The sequence below is a fragment of the Galleria mellonella genome, unplaced genomic scaffold (genome assembly GCF_026898425.1).
Source record: "Galleria mellonella isolate WM207_F2 unplaced genomic scaffold, CSIRO_AGI_GalMel_v1 utg300, whole genome shotgun sequence".
NCBI classification, from domain to species: domain Eukaryota; kingdom Metazoa; phylum Arthropoda; class Insecta; order Lepidoptera; family Pyralidae; genus Galleria; species Galleria mellonella.
Window position 1 is genome coordinate 3,792,197 of NW_026442068.1, and position 15,707 is coordinate 3,807,903.

The 15,707-nt window shown below is 31.0% G+C and overlaps 1 protein-coding gene across 3 annotated transcripts in view; it reads right to left on the reverse strand.

Annotated features, from left to right (window-relative positions):
• Window positions 1-15,707, reverse strand: part of LOC116413697 (proton channel OtopLc) — an 87,138-nt gene that overhangs the window by 37,124 nt on the left and 34,307 nt on the right. For all 3 annotated transcript variants that reach the window (XM_052895687.1, XM_052895686.1, XM_052895688.1), the window contains 2 exons: window positions 4,914-5,168; window positions 3,696-3,854 (listed from right to left, as the gene is read on the reverse strand). In XM_052895687.1, coding sequence (XP_052751647.1) covers window positions 3,696-3,854; window positions 4,914-5,168 — 414 coding nt within the window. The remainder of the gene's footprint in view (window positions 1-3,695; window positions 3,855-4,913; window positions 5,169-15,707) is intronic.

The window sequence follows — 15,707 nt, forward strand, 5'->3', positions numbered from 1 at the left end:
ACGAAAATTCAAACATCTTTACAAATATTCACATTTATAATATTTCGTCTTATTTATTTATTCAACAACTTATCTCTAACGGTAACTCGTAGCTTAATAGCAAATATTATCTATTAATAAACCAATTACTAAAGTCCGATAAATTATTATTAACACATACCTAAAATAAATGTGAAAATTATACTTTAAACTTTATATTTTTAAAAAAATAAATTTCTTTAAGTACATACACCAACGCCACTGTAACATGAAATGAAACTAGACAATATTGATTCTCTGGCGACGGTGGTACTTGTACATTTCTAGTAACAATGAGTTATTGAGGGACAAATGCAATTATCGCAATAAAATCAAGTCCTCTTGGAAGGCTACATTTACAAATGGAGGGATCCTATTTTCTCATCTACTGATTTTATTTATGTCGACGCCGGTGTCGTCTCTGCTCAATTAGATATTATTTACTTTCCAATTATTTGTATTTTATGGAACTATTTGTGTTGTGACTTCTTAATGTAATTGTATCAATTTGTATATGTGATATTATTTAAAATACTTAATGTAAATATGGTGTATATATATAATGGTTTATATATAAAAATATCTTAGCAAATATTAGAAATGTGAAAGTTTGTATGTTTTGTTGTTTCTTATTAAATCACGCTTAAATAGGTGAACGAATTGGAATATTTTTTGTATATAGACCTCCCTCTTGGGGGGTTTTGCCAGTGGTTGTCACGCTCGACAGGCGAATTGGCAACCGCAATCAGGCTTTAGAGATGTTTTAAGAAGGGCACTGTTGCCTATCCCTCGCCCATTTATACTTACCTAAAATAAAGTATGACCCTAACATTAGATGAACATTTAAACACAAACTTCTTTTTTTTTTTACTTTTTAGGCTTAGATTATAATTTCCATGTAATATGTAAATGCAACATTTAGATCCTACTCAGCATACTTGTTTCCTACATAAACAATATATATGTTTATTTCGAAACACAGCACAATTATTATTTCAAAAAATAAGAATAAGCTTTTAAGAAATTGAGACTATGCATGAACATAGCAACAATTCTGGCTGACAATTAAACCTCTAACTAGGAAAGTGTTCTTCTAGGTGAACTATATGGATACTCTTATTAGTTACACAGCACTAAAAACTATTATATCGCTGTAGAAAACCTTTTATTTAGAGTGCACAGTTAGGTAGAGAAAATGTAATTTTCGGTACAGGCGCGCATTCTTAATCGTCATTTATTTGTTTATTATTTTATATTATTATTTTATTTTATGTTATTATAATATCTATGTCTGTTTAAAATCCAAGTGATATTTTTTATATATTACAAGCTGTTCCCCGCAACATTGCTTACGTGAATCAATACATAAAGTGTACCTACTAGATGTAAAGCTAGAATCTTTACAAACTTTCATAATATTACTGGGATAAATTTTCTGATATACCATTATCGTACTTTAACGTATTATTTCTTGTATCACTTTAAATATTTTTCGATATTTGCAATAAATATTTTTTTATTTAATCTCAACTTTAATACTAAACAAATTGTTTCAGAACAATTGACAATCATATAATACATTATTTAAAAGTCGGCATTACCATTAAGGATATTGACGAAATTAGAAAATGAATATATGCAATCATCTAAAATACTAAAACACTATAAAATATATGAATACTCATAGTATTATGACTATTTATAACTTAACAAAATATCAATATCAATACATATTACAAAATATCTATCAACGTTATAATCTACAGTTTTCAAATCCAATAAACTGGGTGCATAGGTTTCATGCAAATGGTTTTTTGTTCAAAGTGACGCGGGCTTAATTAACAACAATATACGCGTAATTTTTTTAAATGAAAGAATTCACATTTGGAATCGAATCTTTTTTTATCTCTTAGTAGGTAAAAAAATTCGTTTTGGCGCGTAAATATGTGGGTATAGATGACAAAAGATAAACTAAAAATCTGCATTCAGATAAGAACAAGGATTCGTCGTAGTGAGGACATATTTTTTTATACTAAAAAATTAACAAACAAGCATATGGCCAGTATTATTATAAAATATAATGGTAGCCTATAGACACCTGTATTGCTTATTTACTTATTACCAGCTTTCTAATAACTCGTTCAATTAAAATATAAATTGCTGAATATAAGAATAGATTGCTAGTAGTAATAATTCGTTGTCGTATACCAAAATATATTATTCGATATCCTATTTTACCGGAAATACCTTTTTTAATATACTCAAATGGATTATTTAAACTCTTTGAACATACATACACGTGATAGGGAAAGATTGCCACCTCGATGATCTCATTACCAGAATTTTCTCTGCACTTATCTTCCAAAGAGGGGAGACTGTAAAACACTCAGCTATGGGAGCTTTTACGTATTCTTGTAATTTATTACGCAGTCGTGCTCAGAGCGGTTACATTTTTCACTCAAGCAATTTTACCATCTAACCAATGATTGGCTCGAGTGTATTTTTTATTCGGGTTCCCATTTCATTTGCGATTTATAACTGCAGCCAACCATATGTAACTTTATATAGAATAAATATAGAATCTACACCAAATGGTCCTACTCTATTTTATAGATCAATAAACTGCACGGTATCTACTATTTAATATAATATCATTATAAGTATGTACATAGATACTTAATAAGTTTTTTTTTTGATGGGTGAAAATGGAATGCTAGCCCCGCCTGCGCTAACGGGATACGCTGGCGGAACACCAGTGAAGGGTGATCGATGAGAATGAAAACAGGCCAGTTAGCCCATCATGATGAATTCACCAGGAATTAACCATGATAGTTTCCAGGTGGAACCGCGAAGAGGTTGACCTGGTTGGGTATATTGCTAGCAATGGGATTCTTAGTCTCTATTACTGACAATCCCTTTCCCCCCACTTAATAAGTATTAGCTGAAATTGGATTTATGGACATACTTTTAGCGTAGTGTTTTGTGCCATTGAATATAAAAATTATATTTTTTAAAGGGTCATAAAGCAACAATAAATTATGATTTCTCATACTAACTTGACAGTTCACCAGAGGGAGACTTTGTACAAAAGTCGATTGCCACACGAATGGGACAGAGGTACCCAACTCTGTCCCATTCGTGTTTCAACCGTGAAGCAGTTGTGTTTGCATGGCTGTGTTTCGGTTTGAAGGGTGGGATATGGCGTGAAATTACTGTGTACAGAGGAATAACACCTGAGTCCTCAGGAATGGCAACGCATGGGGGTATCATGGGCTAAACAGTATACTCTGTTATGTCCATGGTACTGCTCATGTTTATAGGCGACGGTTACCACTTTCCATCAGGTAGACCGTCAGCATGCTTGCCATTTTAAGTTGTATAAAAAAAAATAAAAAATAAAAAAAAAATTGTCATGTCGTGTTAGTATGCGAGTCATTTTCTTTTGGCTATTTCTCGACTTTTAAAAAAAAATATAGTCACTGGTAGAATACTTTTGTTAAAAGTTACCAATGATTTTAATTTTATCCTGTATTGATATCATCAGTTACTTTAGCTTTTCTTTTAATATTATACTAAAAATACACAATAAAATAGAAATAGGTAAATAAAATAAATTATGTCATACAAACTTTTACAAGAAATAAAGCGATAGAAAAAAATATTGTAATGACACTTACGCGCTTATAACATGCATGGGCTGTATAGAAGCTGAGGGCCGGGACGCCCGCCGAGCTGGTGGTAGTGGTGCGTGAACAGTTCCTCCGCCTGCTGGACCATACAACACTGGCTGAAGGGAGAGAGAACCTCCCAAGGACAGTGATGGTGGACTCGATAACCTGTTGAGTAGAAAATGTAATTGTTTTACAGTTACCGTTAAAACTATAAATTTTATTATCGTCACCAAAAAGTTGTTATACCTACGTCAAAATACTTATTTCATTTATTAATAAAAAAAAAAGTTGTAATTTAACTGTCATTTATAAATCGAATTAGATTTTGTTTATTAAATAAAATGTATTTTCAGATTGGTTCCATAGAAATGTTATCGAAATCGGTTCAGTAGTTTACTTTTTAAATCAAAATATTTATCAAAATGTACAACTAAAGTCGATACTTTTTTTTTTAAACAAAATCTCAATCAATAAATAATGTTCACGCAAGTTAACTTGCAGGCACAGATAGTTTATTTTATATTTACTTAATTATAAAATGTTATTTTGCATGAAATAAAGGCAAGTATTCATGTTTCATAAATATGTATAAACACGTAACATAATAACATTGTCTATCAGATCTGAGAGCTTCAGTGCTCACGCATGATTTCAATTTATTCATATTACGCTCCTTGTAAAATAATGTCGTCCTTTAATTTTTTTATGTATACTTGTATGTTCTCATATATTATACTTTTCGTGAATACTTGTACACTCGTATTTGATGTTTACATTTTTTTTCATAGGTATTACAATAAAATTATAAAGAGACCGCAATTATGTATATTCAATATCTTCCACAGATTTACAAGATTACCAAATTTTTTTTACCTTTTATCAGATTTATCTTATGTGTATACGAGTATATATATATATATATATATATATATATATATATATACCTACTGCTATTACCAGCAACGCGCTCCGACTTCACATAGATCAGTTAGATATTTCGGAACATCCAAATATACTAATAATTTTATAAAAATACATAATAATAAATATGTATTGTAGTTGTCTATGGATAAAATTTGTACCCTCCTTAAGTAATATAGAATATAATTTTATTTTTTCGTAACGCAAATAATACCCATTTCGCTTGGTGTAAACGAAAGCATAAAAATTAAGTACTATAAAATATACAACTATACAGAAGTTTATTGTAAGTTAAATAATAACCTCAATGGAGACTCCATATGGACCCTGTGCGAAGAACAGGACGGCGCTGGTTGTTGGTGTGAAGGGTGGGCCGGCAGCGGTGGGGGACTACTGTGTCGGCTTAATGTCTCAGGAGACACTAGCGCAGCCCCGGCCGAAGCAGGACTAGGCAGTGGGGGGGCACTACCGCCAGATATTTCGGACTCCGCCCCGCCAAATGTCGCTCGAGAGACATGCGACCCACCAGACATGTTGTTCGGTGGAATAGAGTAACAACTGCAACAAAGAAATTTGCAATCAGCATGCATAAAGAACATTAATGGATAATTTAGGCAAAGTTCGACCAGAAGAAGACTGTAGAAAAATTGTCTATAGTCTATGAGCCCCTCTTTTCCACTCGTAACTCTGTATTATTTTACTAAGCAGATGTGGCCGTTTTGCTGTTTGAAAAGCGAATTATGGCAGTAAAATTTCACATTTTTTTTAAGATACAACATCGTGGTCGTCAAAGTCGGCACTTGTGGGATATTATGACTATCACAATGTATTTTAATGCGTTCATAGTGCTGTTCGTGTCTTTAAACGATGGTTAGCATTTTTATAAAAAAAAAAAAAAAAAAAAAAAAAACAATAAATAAAAAATATTTTCAGTGTATTATTTATTTAACTATTTGTTGAGAAATAATGTCTGTATATTTTTACATTATATTTCTTATTACACGTCGCTTCATTAAATGTTTTTAATCGTCAAACTTACGAATTAAATACTGAATCTCAACTCAAATACTAAGGGTTCATTTATTCAGCCTTCGCTATCAAGATAAAAGTTCTAGATTGGATTTATAACCCGGTACGAACAAAAAAGTAATCACCCAGTTACCTACACAATTACAACTGACGACAGACGGCCATTTTGTGTTAGCTTCGGTTTTTTTAATTAAATTTCCTCTTTATTAAATAGAAACTTCAATAGAAACCTATGTTATGTATTTAAATTATTGCGAAAATTATATATACCTACTATGGATAGGTAAGATAGATTAGCTCGGATATAAACATATGTAGATAGTACACAGTATCTAAATTATGTTATAATATCACCAAAGATTCTAAGAATATCACACATACAGTAATACAGCCTAAATATATATTTACGTTACGTTACGCTTACGTTTAACTAAGAACAAAATAATTATCACTTATTTATAAATAATAGGAACTTACAGAATACTAGCGATCCGGCCCGGCTTCGTATGGATAGATAAAATTTTTAAAAATAGTATATAGCCTATATTACGCAAACTATTTATACAATTAAATATTTCCTCTTTATAACTTTAAGTACAGAAAAATAACAAATACCTACTATAATTTACATAATCTAAAAACCCAACTGATATTTTCAATTTTGAAAAATGTATTTATGACACCTAAAAATTAAACGTATATCAAAATCACGCTTCGATGCGTTTCAACAAATTCTTCAATATGAATAAGGAAAACTCACCAAAAATTAATGGCCAGCTGTCTCTAAAATTTGAGAAGATATTTTACTGACTACAAGATTTGAATAATTTTACAAGGGTCCGTCGGAGGTTCGAGATTTCTTGCTTGAGTTATCATGCTTATTTATAGAGACATCTACTCTGAAAATACGTCAAAAATATTCTGATGGACTTATACTGTGAGCAAAAGATTTATTTATTTATTCAAACAATTATAGTATCATAAAAACTAAATCGAATTAATGTTTTAACACTTATATACATACATAGGTATAATACGTAGTATATATTCCTAATATAAAATTATTATTGTTATTAGTATGGCGATTTACTACCAACAATATGTACATATTATTTACAAAAATAAGTATATATTCGCCTGAATAATTGAAGGCGTAATGAATTAAACAATTGGATATAAAAGATGCGTTTTAAATAGCTCTATTAATGTCAGTCATATCAAGAACAAATTTATCAAGAGAAAACAATAATAATAAATACTTAAATATATAGTAGGTACAATATTGCACACAATACAATTACCGAAATGAAGTAAAAAACGCAATTTCCGTAATTGTCGAAAATTGTAGCCGTTTCATGTAACAATCAATTGATAATGAATGAACTAGGTAATTGCACTGATGTATTAATTTCTGCTACTTAACAAATACTGAAAATTTTAATATTTGGACTAAAAATAATGAAGTTTTCTAAATCGATTCAGCTCGATAACTTTTGTAAACATATATGAAATATAGTGCTATAACAGACTAAACTTTAAGTTCCTAGTGTAATCTTGGTTCGGAACACAAACAGTGCCTAAGGTCATGAACATTTACAAGTATTATATTATAGTATAATTGGTTTTCACCTTCTCAACTTATGTCGGCTTAAAAACATACCCCGTCCTGTAACCCACAGGAAAAAAGGTACGTATGCCCCAGTTTTATTTTTTTATGTCCGTCTTCTACCTCGCCTTCTCTTTAGAGTGTATACTGAATTTGTGAGTGATTGTGTGTTTGGTGTATGAATTGTGTTGTATGAATCTGGTGTGTTTGTTGAGTGTTGTGTGTTAGTTGCCTGTTGGATGGTTGGTGACCGGTGTGTGTCTTGAGTGTGATGATTTTGTGTGTTTTGTACAAATACGGTATCTCCCAATACTTTGCTGAGTATGCTTGATGTGTGAATGGCTGCTTGTTTTTGTAAGATTGTGATGTCAATTTTGGCATTTAGCTTATTTATGTAGTTTATAATATTTTTAGCTACTATTCCTGTTGCGCCTATTACTATCGGGATGATAATCGTTTGTGTGTTCCACAAACGACTGACTTCAGTTTTGAGAAGGTGGTATTTACTTAGCTTTTCAATTTCCTTAGCTCCTATATTGTAATCAGATGGTACAGTTATATCTATTAAGTATGTTTTATTATTATTTTTATCTATATATATTAAATCTGGTCTATTGTGTGTAACGGTGACATCAGTTTGAACGGGCATTTCCCACAGGATCTTAACAGATTCGTTTTCTTTAACATGGGGTTGGGTGAGAGTTTCTTTCCACCAGAGATCAGAGACCTGTATATTGTGTTTTTTTGCCAGACACCAGTAGATATACTGAACAAGGTTATTGTGTCTTTTGACATAATAGGTCCCCGCCAATTTCTCGCACCCCGATATGATGTGTTGTGTTGTTTCATCTTTATGAACACATAAGCGACACTTTCCGTCTACTGGTTGTTTTAGTATGTCACGTTGATGTTGTCGTGTCATTACGACTTGGTCTTGTATGGCAAATATTGACGACTCTATACTTGGGCATATTTGCTGTTTTTTAATCCAGTTAAATGAAAGTTCACCGTCTACGTTGGCCCTATCTAGTACGTCTTTAGGGAACTGACCATGTAGTTGTTTATGTCTCCATGTTTTATTATATTTTTTTACTATTGCTTCTTTTATCTCTTTATCAGTATGTGTGTTTCCTTGTAGTAAATGCAGTTCTAGTTCTATCTCTTGTGCTTCCTTTATTATTGAATACTTGTCCTTGCATATGTCGTGTTGAACTATTGTTTTGATTAAATAATCACTTTCTGTTTTTAGATACTGTTTATATTTGACTATTTGGGTTTTGTATACATATTCTACATTTAACATACCTCTACCCCCCTTTGTCACTGGTAAGTATAATCGTTCTGTTGCTGCTTTCTGTTGATGTGCTTTTTTTATAGCTAACAGTTTTCTTGTTTTAACATCTATTTTCTTTAAATCATTATTTTTGTAGTTTATTACACCAAATGAGTAGAGTAAAACCGGTAAAGCATGTGTATTTATTCCCTTAATTAGATTACGCGAGTTGAGACTTGTATTCAGTAGTTTTTTTATTCTTTTAAAATACTCTTTAGTTATTTGATCTCTAATTATACTATGTTCAATTTTTCCTGACTCATGCACTCCCAAATATTTGTACCTATCTCCTATGGCTAGGTGCTTAAACATTTCTCCGCTTAATAGTATATGACCTTCTCCCATAGCGTTGCTTCTATATCCTGAACTAATATGTATTACATTGCATTTATCTAAACCAAATCTCATTCCTATGTCACTTGTAAATATTTCTACGCTATCTAATAACACCTTTAAATTAGTCCTATTGTTTGCATAAACTTTAAGGTCATCCATATATATCAAATGATTGATCCAATAACTGTCTTTAAGTTTATATCCTTTAATTTTATATTTGTTTAGTACGAATGAGAGGGGATTTATTGCTAGACAAAACAGAAGTGGTGAGAGAGAGTCACCCTGAAATATTCCGCGTCTTACATAGATCGGTTCGGTTGTTATTGAGTTTTGGGAGCCACGAGCTGTCATGATCACTCTCCAAGAAGGCATAGTCAACTGAAGGAATCTTTTGATGATAGGCGGGCATTTATAAATATCTAGTACTTTGAGAAGCCATTCATGTGATACACTATCAAAGGCTTTTTGATAATCTATCCATGCCATGCTCAAGTTCTTTTGAGATTGGTGTGCATCCTCTAATATTGCTTTATTGACCATGAGGTGGTCTTTACAGCCCCTGGCATACCTGCGACACCCCCGTTGCTCTAACGCCATTATGTTATTCTCGTGACAGTGATCATATAGTATATTGGCTAATACGCTCGTTAGTAATTTGTACATTGTTGTTAAACATGCTATGGGCCTCCAATTTTTTGGATCATCAGTATGCTCATTTTTGGGTATTAATATAACTTGACCTGTAGTGAACCAATCCTCTAACGCTTCTGTACCAGCTATTATTTTAGTGAATAATGTGGCTAAATAACTATGCACACTGGTAAGGTGTTTTAAATAATAATTTTGAATTTTATCTATACCTGGCGATTTCCAGTTCAGTAGTTTATTTATGCTAAATTTTACTTGATGTTCAGTAATTTCACCTGTATCTCTTGCTTCTAGATTTTTTGATGACTCTTCTAATTCCTTTATCCATTTAGCCTGATTATTGTAGGTTATAGGATTTGACAATATGCACGACCAAAATTCTTCTACTCTTTCTTTGTTAGGTACATTGACTTCTTTAGTATTATTGCTTCCTAAACTTGTATATAATCTGTGTTCATGCTCTTTAAATAATTTATTCTGTTCTTTTCTAGTATTCATGTCTTCATATCTCTTTATTCTGCCTGCTAAAGCTTTAATTTTTTGTTTAATTGTTTCTATCATATTATTATGATCGTTTTTATTATATATGTTGTATTTCCTGTATAACATGTCTTTAATTTTTATCATCCTACGCGTATTAATTCCTTTTTCTATTTCTATTAACTGCCCTAGTTCTTTTCTGAGTCTATCGATTTTTATTTGTATCCTTTTTTTCCACGGTGGTTCCGATTTCTTTTTTATAGTAATTTTTGATGTATATGGATTCTGGTTATTATTAATTATTAATGTTTTTGCAGTTGCATAAATAATGTCGTTTATTTCTTTTAAAGAGTTATTAGTCACTAATAGACTTGGCAAGTATTTATTCAGTGTATGCAGGTTTCCTAGGAATCTCTTATTTATTTTAGCTTTAGGCAGTAGTAAGCGTTCTTCAATCGGAGTTTCTCGCGTTTCAGCCAGTATTTGAAGAAAATTTAAAATTAGTGGATCCTGATCTTCATTTATATTTACATTTTGCGTCAATTGATCTATTGCATTTGCTTGTTGTACTGTGAGTTCAGTGTGTTGCATGTTTTGTATATTTTGTAATATTGTGTTTTGTATATTTGTGGTGTTTGCTATTGAGACTGTTATCGCATGTTGTTGTATGTTAGATTCTATTGGTTTTATGAAATCAGATCCTTGTACTGCTTGTTGTTCTATTCGATTCAGTACTTCTTGTGATATTACATTTTGTTTTATAATTCTACGTGCTTGATTCGATAGGGTATTACCATTAAACTTGTGTATTTTTGGGTTATTAGGATTTCTTTCCGTAAAAAGTTCGTATAGTCTGCTTATGTAGCCTGGTCCTCCTGATCTTGCTTTAAAGAAACAAAACATTAGTTCTTCTAATTCTTCTGTTGACCACTTTCTTCTTCTGTCATCATTTACTATATTATTCGTGGTCATAACAGATGAGCCGACAGAGTTTGTAGCCATAGACACACTCTGCAAAACATCATCTGCCCCCTCTCCGCCCCGTTGGTCGGCTGTAATATCTTCGGTACCCCCGACTCTCGCCCGCCTGCTCAGCAGAGAGCCACTGACGGTTCGCATGCTGTCACGTCCAGCGTCAGCTCCAGACGTGCCCCGACGATCACCCTCGGGAAGCGGCCCTATACGTGAATCACTGAATTGTCTCTCCATATTGAAGGTATTGCTAGTGCTCTGTTAGCCATCACTGTTTTCGCTTACAGCTGTGATGTTCCACCCCTCACGTGGCCAAGATGTGTAGCCGGACGTAGAGTTAGACTTATGAGGGGCAATTATATTATATTATATTATATTATATTATATTATATTATATTATATTATATTATATTATATTATATTATATTATATTATATTATATTATATTATACATTATAGTTTTATATATACTTAATTTCAATCAAACCTAGATATTACATGAATAGAGTTTACTCAGACTTAGCTCCTAAATTGATGTATTACAATTAAAGGTACTACTAAATGACAAATTTTTATTAGATACTAGATTTAGTTTTAAAAAAAACATACTTGGAAAACAATATTTTTTGTTCTTTATATCTTATAAAGTGACCAAATTAATTTTGCTTAGTAATTTTCATTAAAAGCTGAATCCTGGTTTAAATCGATTTTTTACACGCATACCAAAAAAAGTAAGGGGAATGACCAAACTTTTCCAATAATACGACATTTAGGAAGCTTGGTATTTAATGAAAGTGACACCCAATTAAAAAGTCGTAGAACATTTCTGATTGGATTTAAGATGTATCCATTCACTGACTTTTCATTTATTAGCATCCGATTAAAAATGTTTCAAATCTTGATTAATGTTTCCATTAACCATAGCTATTAACCATAGTTAGTATTTTTCAGCCATAGTTTCTATGGTATATAGGTAGCCATTTGAAAATCGATTTGGACTTAATTTGCGTAAGATACTAGATTTTAATATATTGATAGATGATAATTTGGCTACCGAACCTAAAAAAGGTACCAAATATACAAATACGAGTAGGTGAATTTTTGTTGTCTTAAGTTAGATTCCCCAGGCGCTGACTTAGTGCAAAATAATTAAGAATCTTCAGATATTGAAGAACTTATATCAATCAATATATCCTTCATGTACTAAAAAAATGTTTCATTAGATTTCATTAAATAAAAGTAATGTTCCGTATTTTAAATTTTATTTATTTATTTAACACTTTATTGCACCAACATAACATGATTTGTTAAAACAATTTTCAATACGTATAGTGTAGTACAAAAGGCGGTCTTATTGCTAAGCAATCTCTTCCAGACAACCTTTGGGTAGAAAGAATTAAAGCATAAGTATGTAGGTGGCGCGTTAAAAAAGATAGATTTGTAAAAAATAATATCTATATATAATAATTTTAAATTGCAGCTTCATTGTCTTGCCTTTAGTTTTTGTTCCATTTATCCAACGTAAGAATTCTTGTTTAGAGTAGACTAATATATAACCTATTATAAATCTAAAGAAACGTTTGTTTGGTCGGAACTTGAGCAAATCGAATAGACTGGGACGGGCGCCATTTGCTATTTCCGCTTCGAATACAGCATTTCTATCTCCGGCCTCGCTCGTACCTCTAAATCGTTTAGCTGAGTTACATGCAACGTTTGTTTTAATCACCCCGCAATGCGAATGTTCTAACATAAATCTGTCATGGAATAAAATAGTCGTCTGGTTTTGGAAATGTTTAGAAACTTTAGTATTTAATTATTTATTTTTTTTTTATTATAATCATTTAATTCTTCAATTATATGTTATCAGAAAATTTATGCACAAAGAACTACCTAACACACGGAATAAATATTTTCCATAATCATACCTACTTTAGCGTTTGATGTGACAGCTGCCACGCTAAAGTGCCTTGCCTAAACAATTCCCACAAGCCTGCCAGATCTCCTCTCACTCATCCTTTGATTTAATGAAAATGGATTTATATTTATGGTTTCACTTTATATTTTCTATATATTATATATATCTTCTTATATATTATTTTTTATAACGAGTAATGACAAGGTAGGTACCTATGTCCACTTTAGATAGCAATATTCCAAGTGCTTTATAACATAAGTTATTTTTATAATATTTTTTATTACTTATTATCAATTTAACTCATTTCATATTTTTCATTGACAATTTACATGCAAACTTTCATCCCTATATTAAATAAAAAGATGAATTACCCTCTTCTAACGCTTACTTAAGTTACATAGGAAACTATTATGTCAATTTTCATCTACAGATTAGTCAAAATCAATTGGTACTTAACCTCTGTTCCATTCCTCTTTCGCATGAAGGGCATCGTGGGCGACACAGTATACTCTGTTATGTTCATTGTACTGTTCATGTCTATAACCGACGGTTACCACTTTCCATCAAGCAGACCATCAGCTTACGTGCCATTTTAAGTTGCATAAAGAGAAAATAAAAGTCAATTCTATAAAATTTAAAATTATAAGACTAATTTATCTGAAACAATATCTACACAACAAATACATAAATCGTAATGTTATCTGTACTAATTAATGTTAATTACATTAGGTATTTAATTATTTATATTAAGTCATTTAGATACATGTCATGCTATTTTATGGAAATATTCAAAACAAATTTACAAATTAGAATAATGTATGCGCGTACTGCTGAAAATCAAACTTGGTCCTAACTCGAGTCTTCGACAACTGAATTAACATGTAAAAGGGTGCAGATATTGAGCCGGGAATTGAATATTCATAAAATTATATCGATAATAATATTTGGTATAAATGGCAGAGGGTGAGCCCCGTCGATTTCATTACAAATGAGTACGGTCGATACTAAAGAGTTGGAGCTCATTTTCTGTTTTATTCTATTTAAATATGTAAAAATAACTTGTATACAACGAATTAGTAGTAGACTATAATAATAATAATTAATTTCATGAACGATGTGAACATATTATATATTTTATTTCCTTCAACCAAGACAGCAAAATTTGGCAAACAAAAAAAAAATATAAAATTTTCATGTGGCCAGTATTTAAAAATATTATCTATAAGCCGTTAAGCACATCATTCTACATTAAATACTATAAAATAATATTCCTAATATGAGTTTGAAACTACACTGCCATACATTCCCATTATTGTATCTCCACTATAGCCAAAATCTTAAAAAAAATCTACTTGTGATACTTACATAAATAAAAAACATCAATCAAAATTAGTATGCGAATAAAACTGGGCGAATCATGAAAATCAATACAGAATTAAGTAAAATATCATGTCATATAAGAAAATACAGTAATATTGAAACTTTTTTTTATTATTATTTATGTAGGTTTAAAAAGGTAATAATGTCATTTATAATTTAACAGAAATATACTTTACATTCATGTTTTTTTGTATCACATTCCATTAACCTTAATGGAAATGGGATACGAAAATACACCGGTATAACTTTTTTATTAAAGATAATAATCGCTAAATACCAAAACAATTCTAACTACGAATAGTAAATACTAATGTATACAATCTAAATGCAAGTTACAGGTAACAAAGGCAGAGGTAATTTTGTGAGGTAGAAGCACGCGAACATAAATTAACATGGTAGTCCTCATGACGCGAGGCCGTCGCTAATGTTTACTAACGTTCTGTCCTCATTCTGGTCCCTGTTTATAACACGTATAGGGTGTTCTACAAGACATAATGTGTAAGTATATACCTGTATCTTAGGTGTGTTGATCTGCTGTAAAATCTAAATCTTCTTTACTAAAGTATAATATTATTAATTTTTATCTGTGACTTCGTTCGCTTAATCGTAATTGACTAAACAGTAGCCTAAATTCTTCTCCATTACAAATACTATGGTTAAGCCACAAAGAGGTAACAAATAAATAATTAAGCTTATTTTCATATATATAATATTATGATAGTAAGATTAAATTGCTATGATTTAAAAGCTATTTCGTAATAATTTATAATTTGTATGTTTATTTTCTTCGAATACCTACACTTATTATGTACCTGAGTTAATTAGATTATATTTTAAAATTCCATATTAAACTAAGTGTGTAATAAAAAATATGTTATTTAACATACCATCAGAGTCTTCACTGTCCATTATTTTTTAAACACGAACCAATTTTGCTTATTTTTTAATCGGAAGGGTACTCTTTACAATCTATATACTTACTAATATTGTCCAACTGAAGTACTTTTTAAGTATGACCTAAACTAACAATTAATACATTTAAAACCATACTAGAAGCCAATAATGTATTTATAGATAATTTCAGTAATTTTAGTATCCCTATCTATTTTTCCAAATAATGCTGACAGCATTAAATTATACGCAAACCACAAACTACACTGAAAAGAATAAAACAAAATAAAATTCAACTTGTGTGAAATAGGAAAATATATCGAGACGATTTGCTAATAAAAATAAAAACCAGATGTCAAGAAACGGCGCAGTGTTTGCCTCTCTCCTAATGATATGGGTCTCGCCAACGTTTTCATGCTAATAGAGTATGTGCTGACTCATATTATCTGCAAACGTTTATACCAAGCATGTTAGTGAGGAAATTTCACATGCAAAATTCTCTTCCAC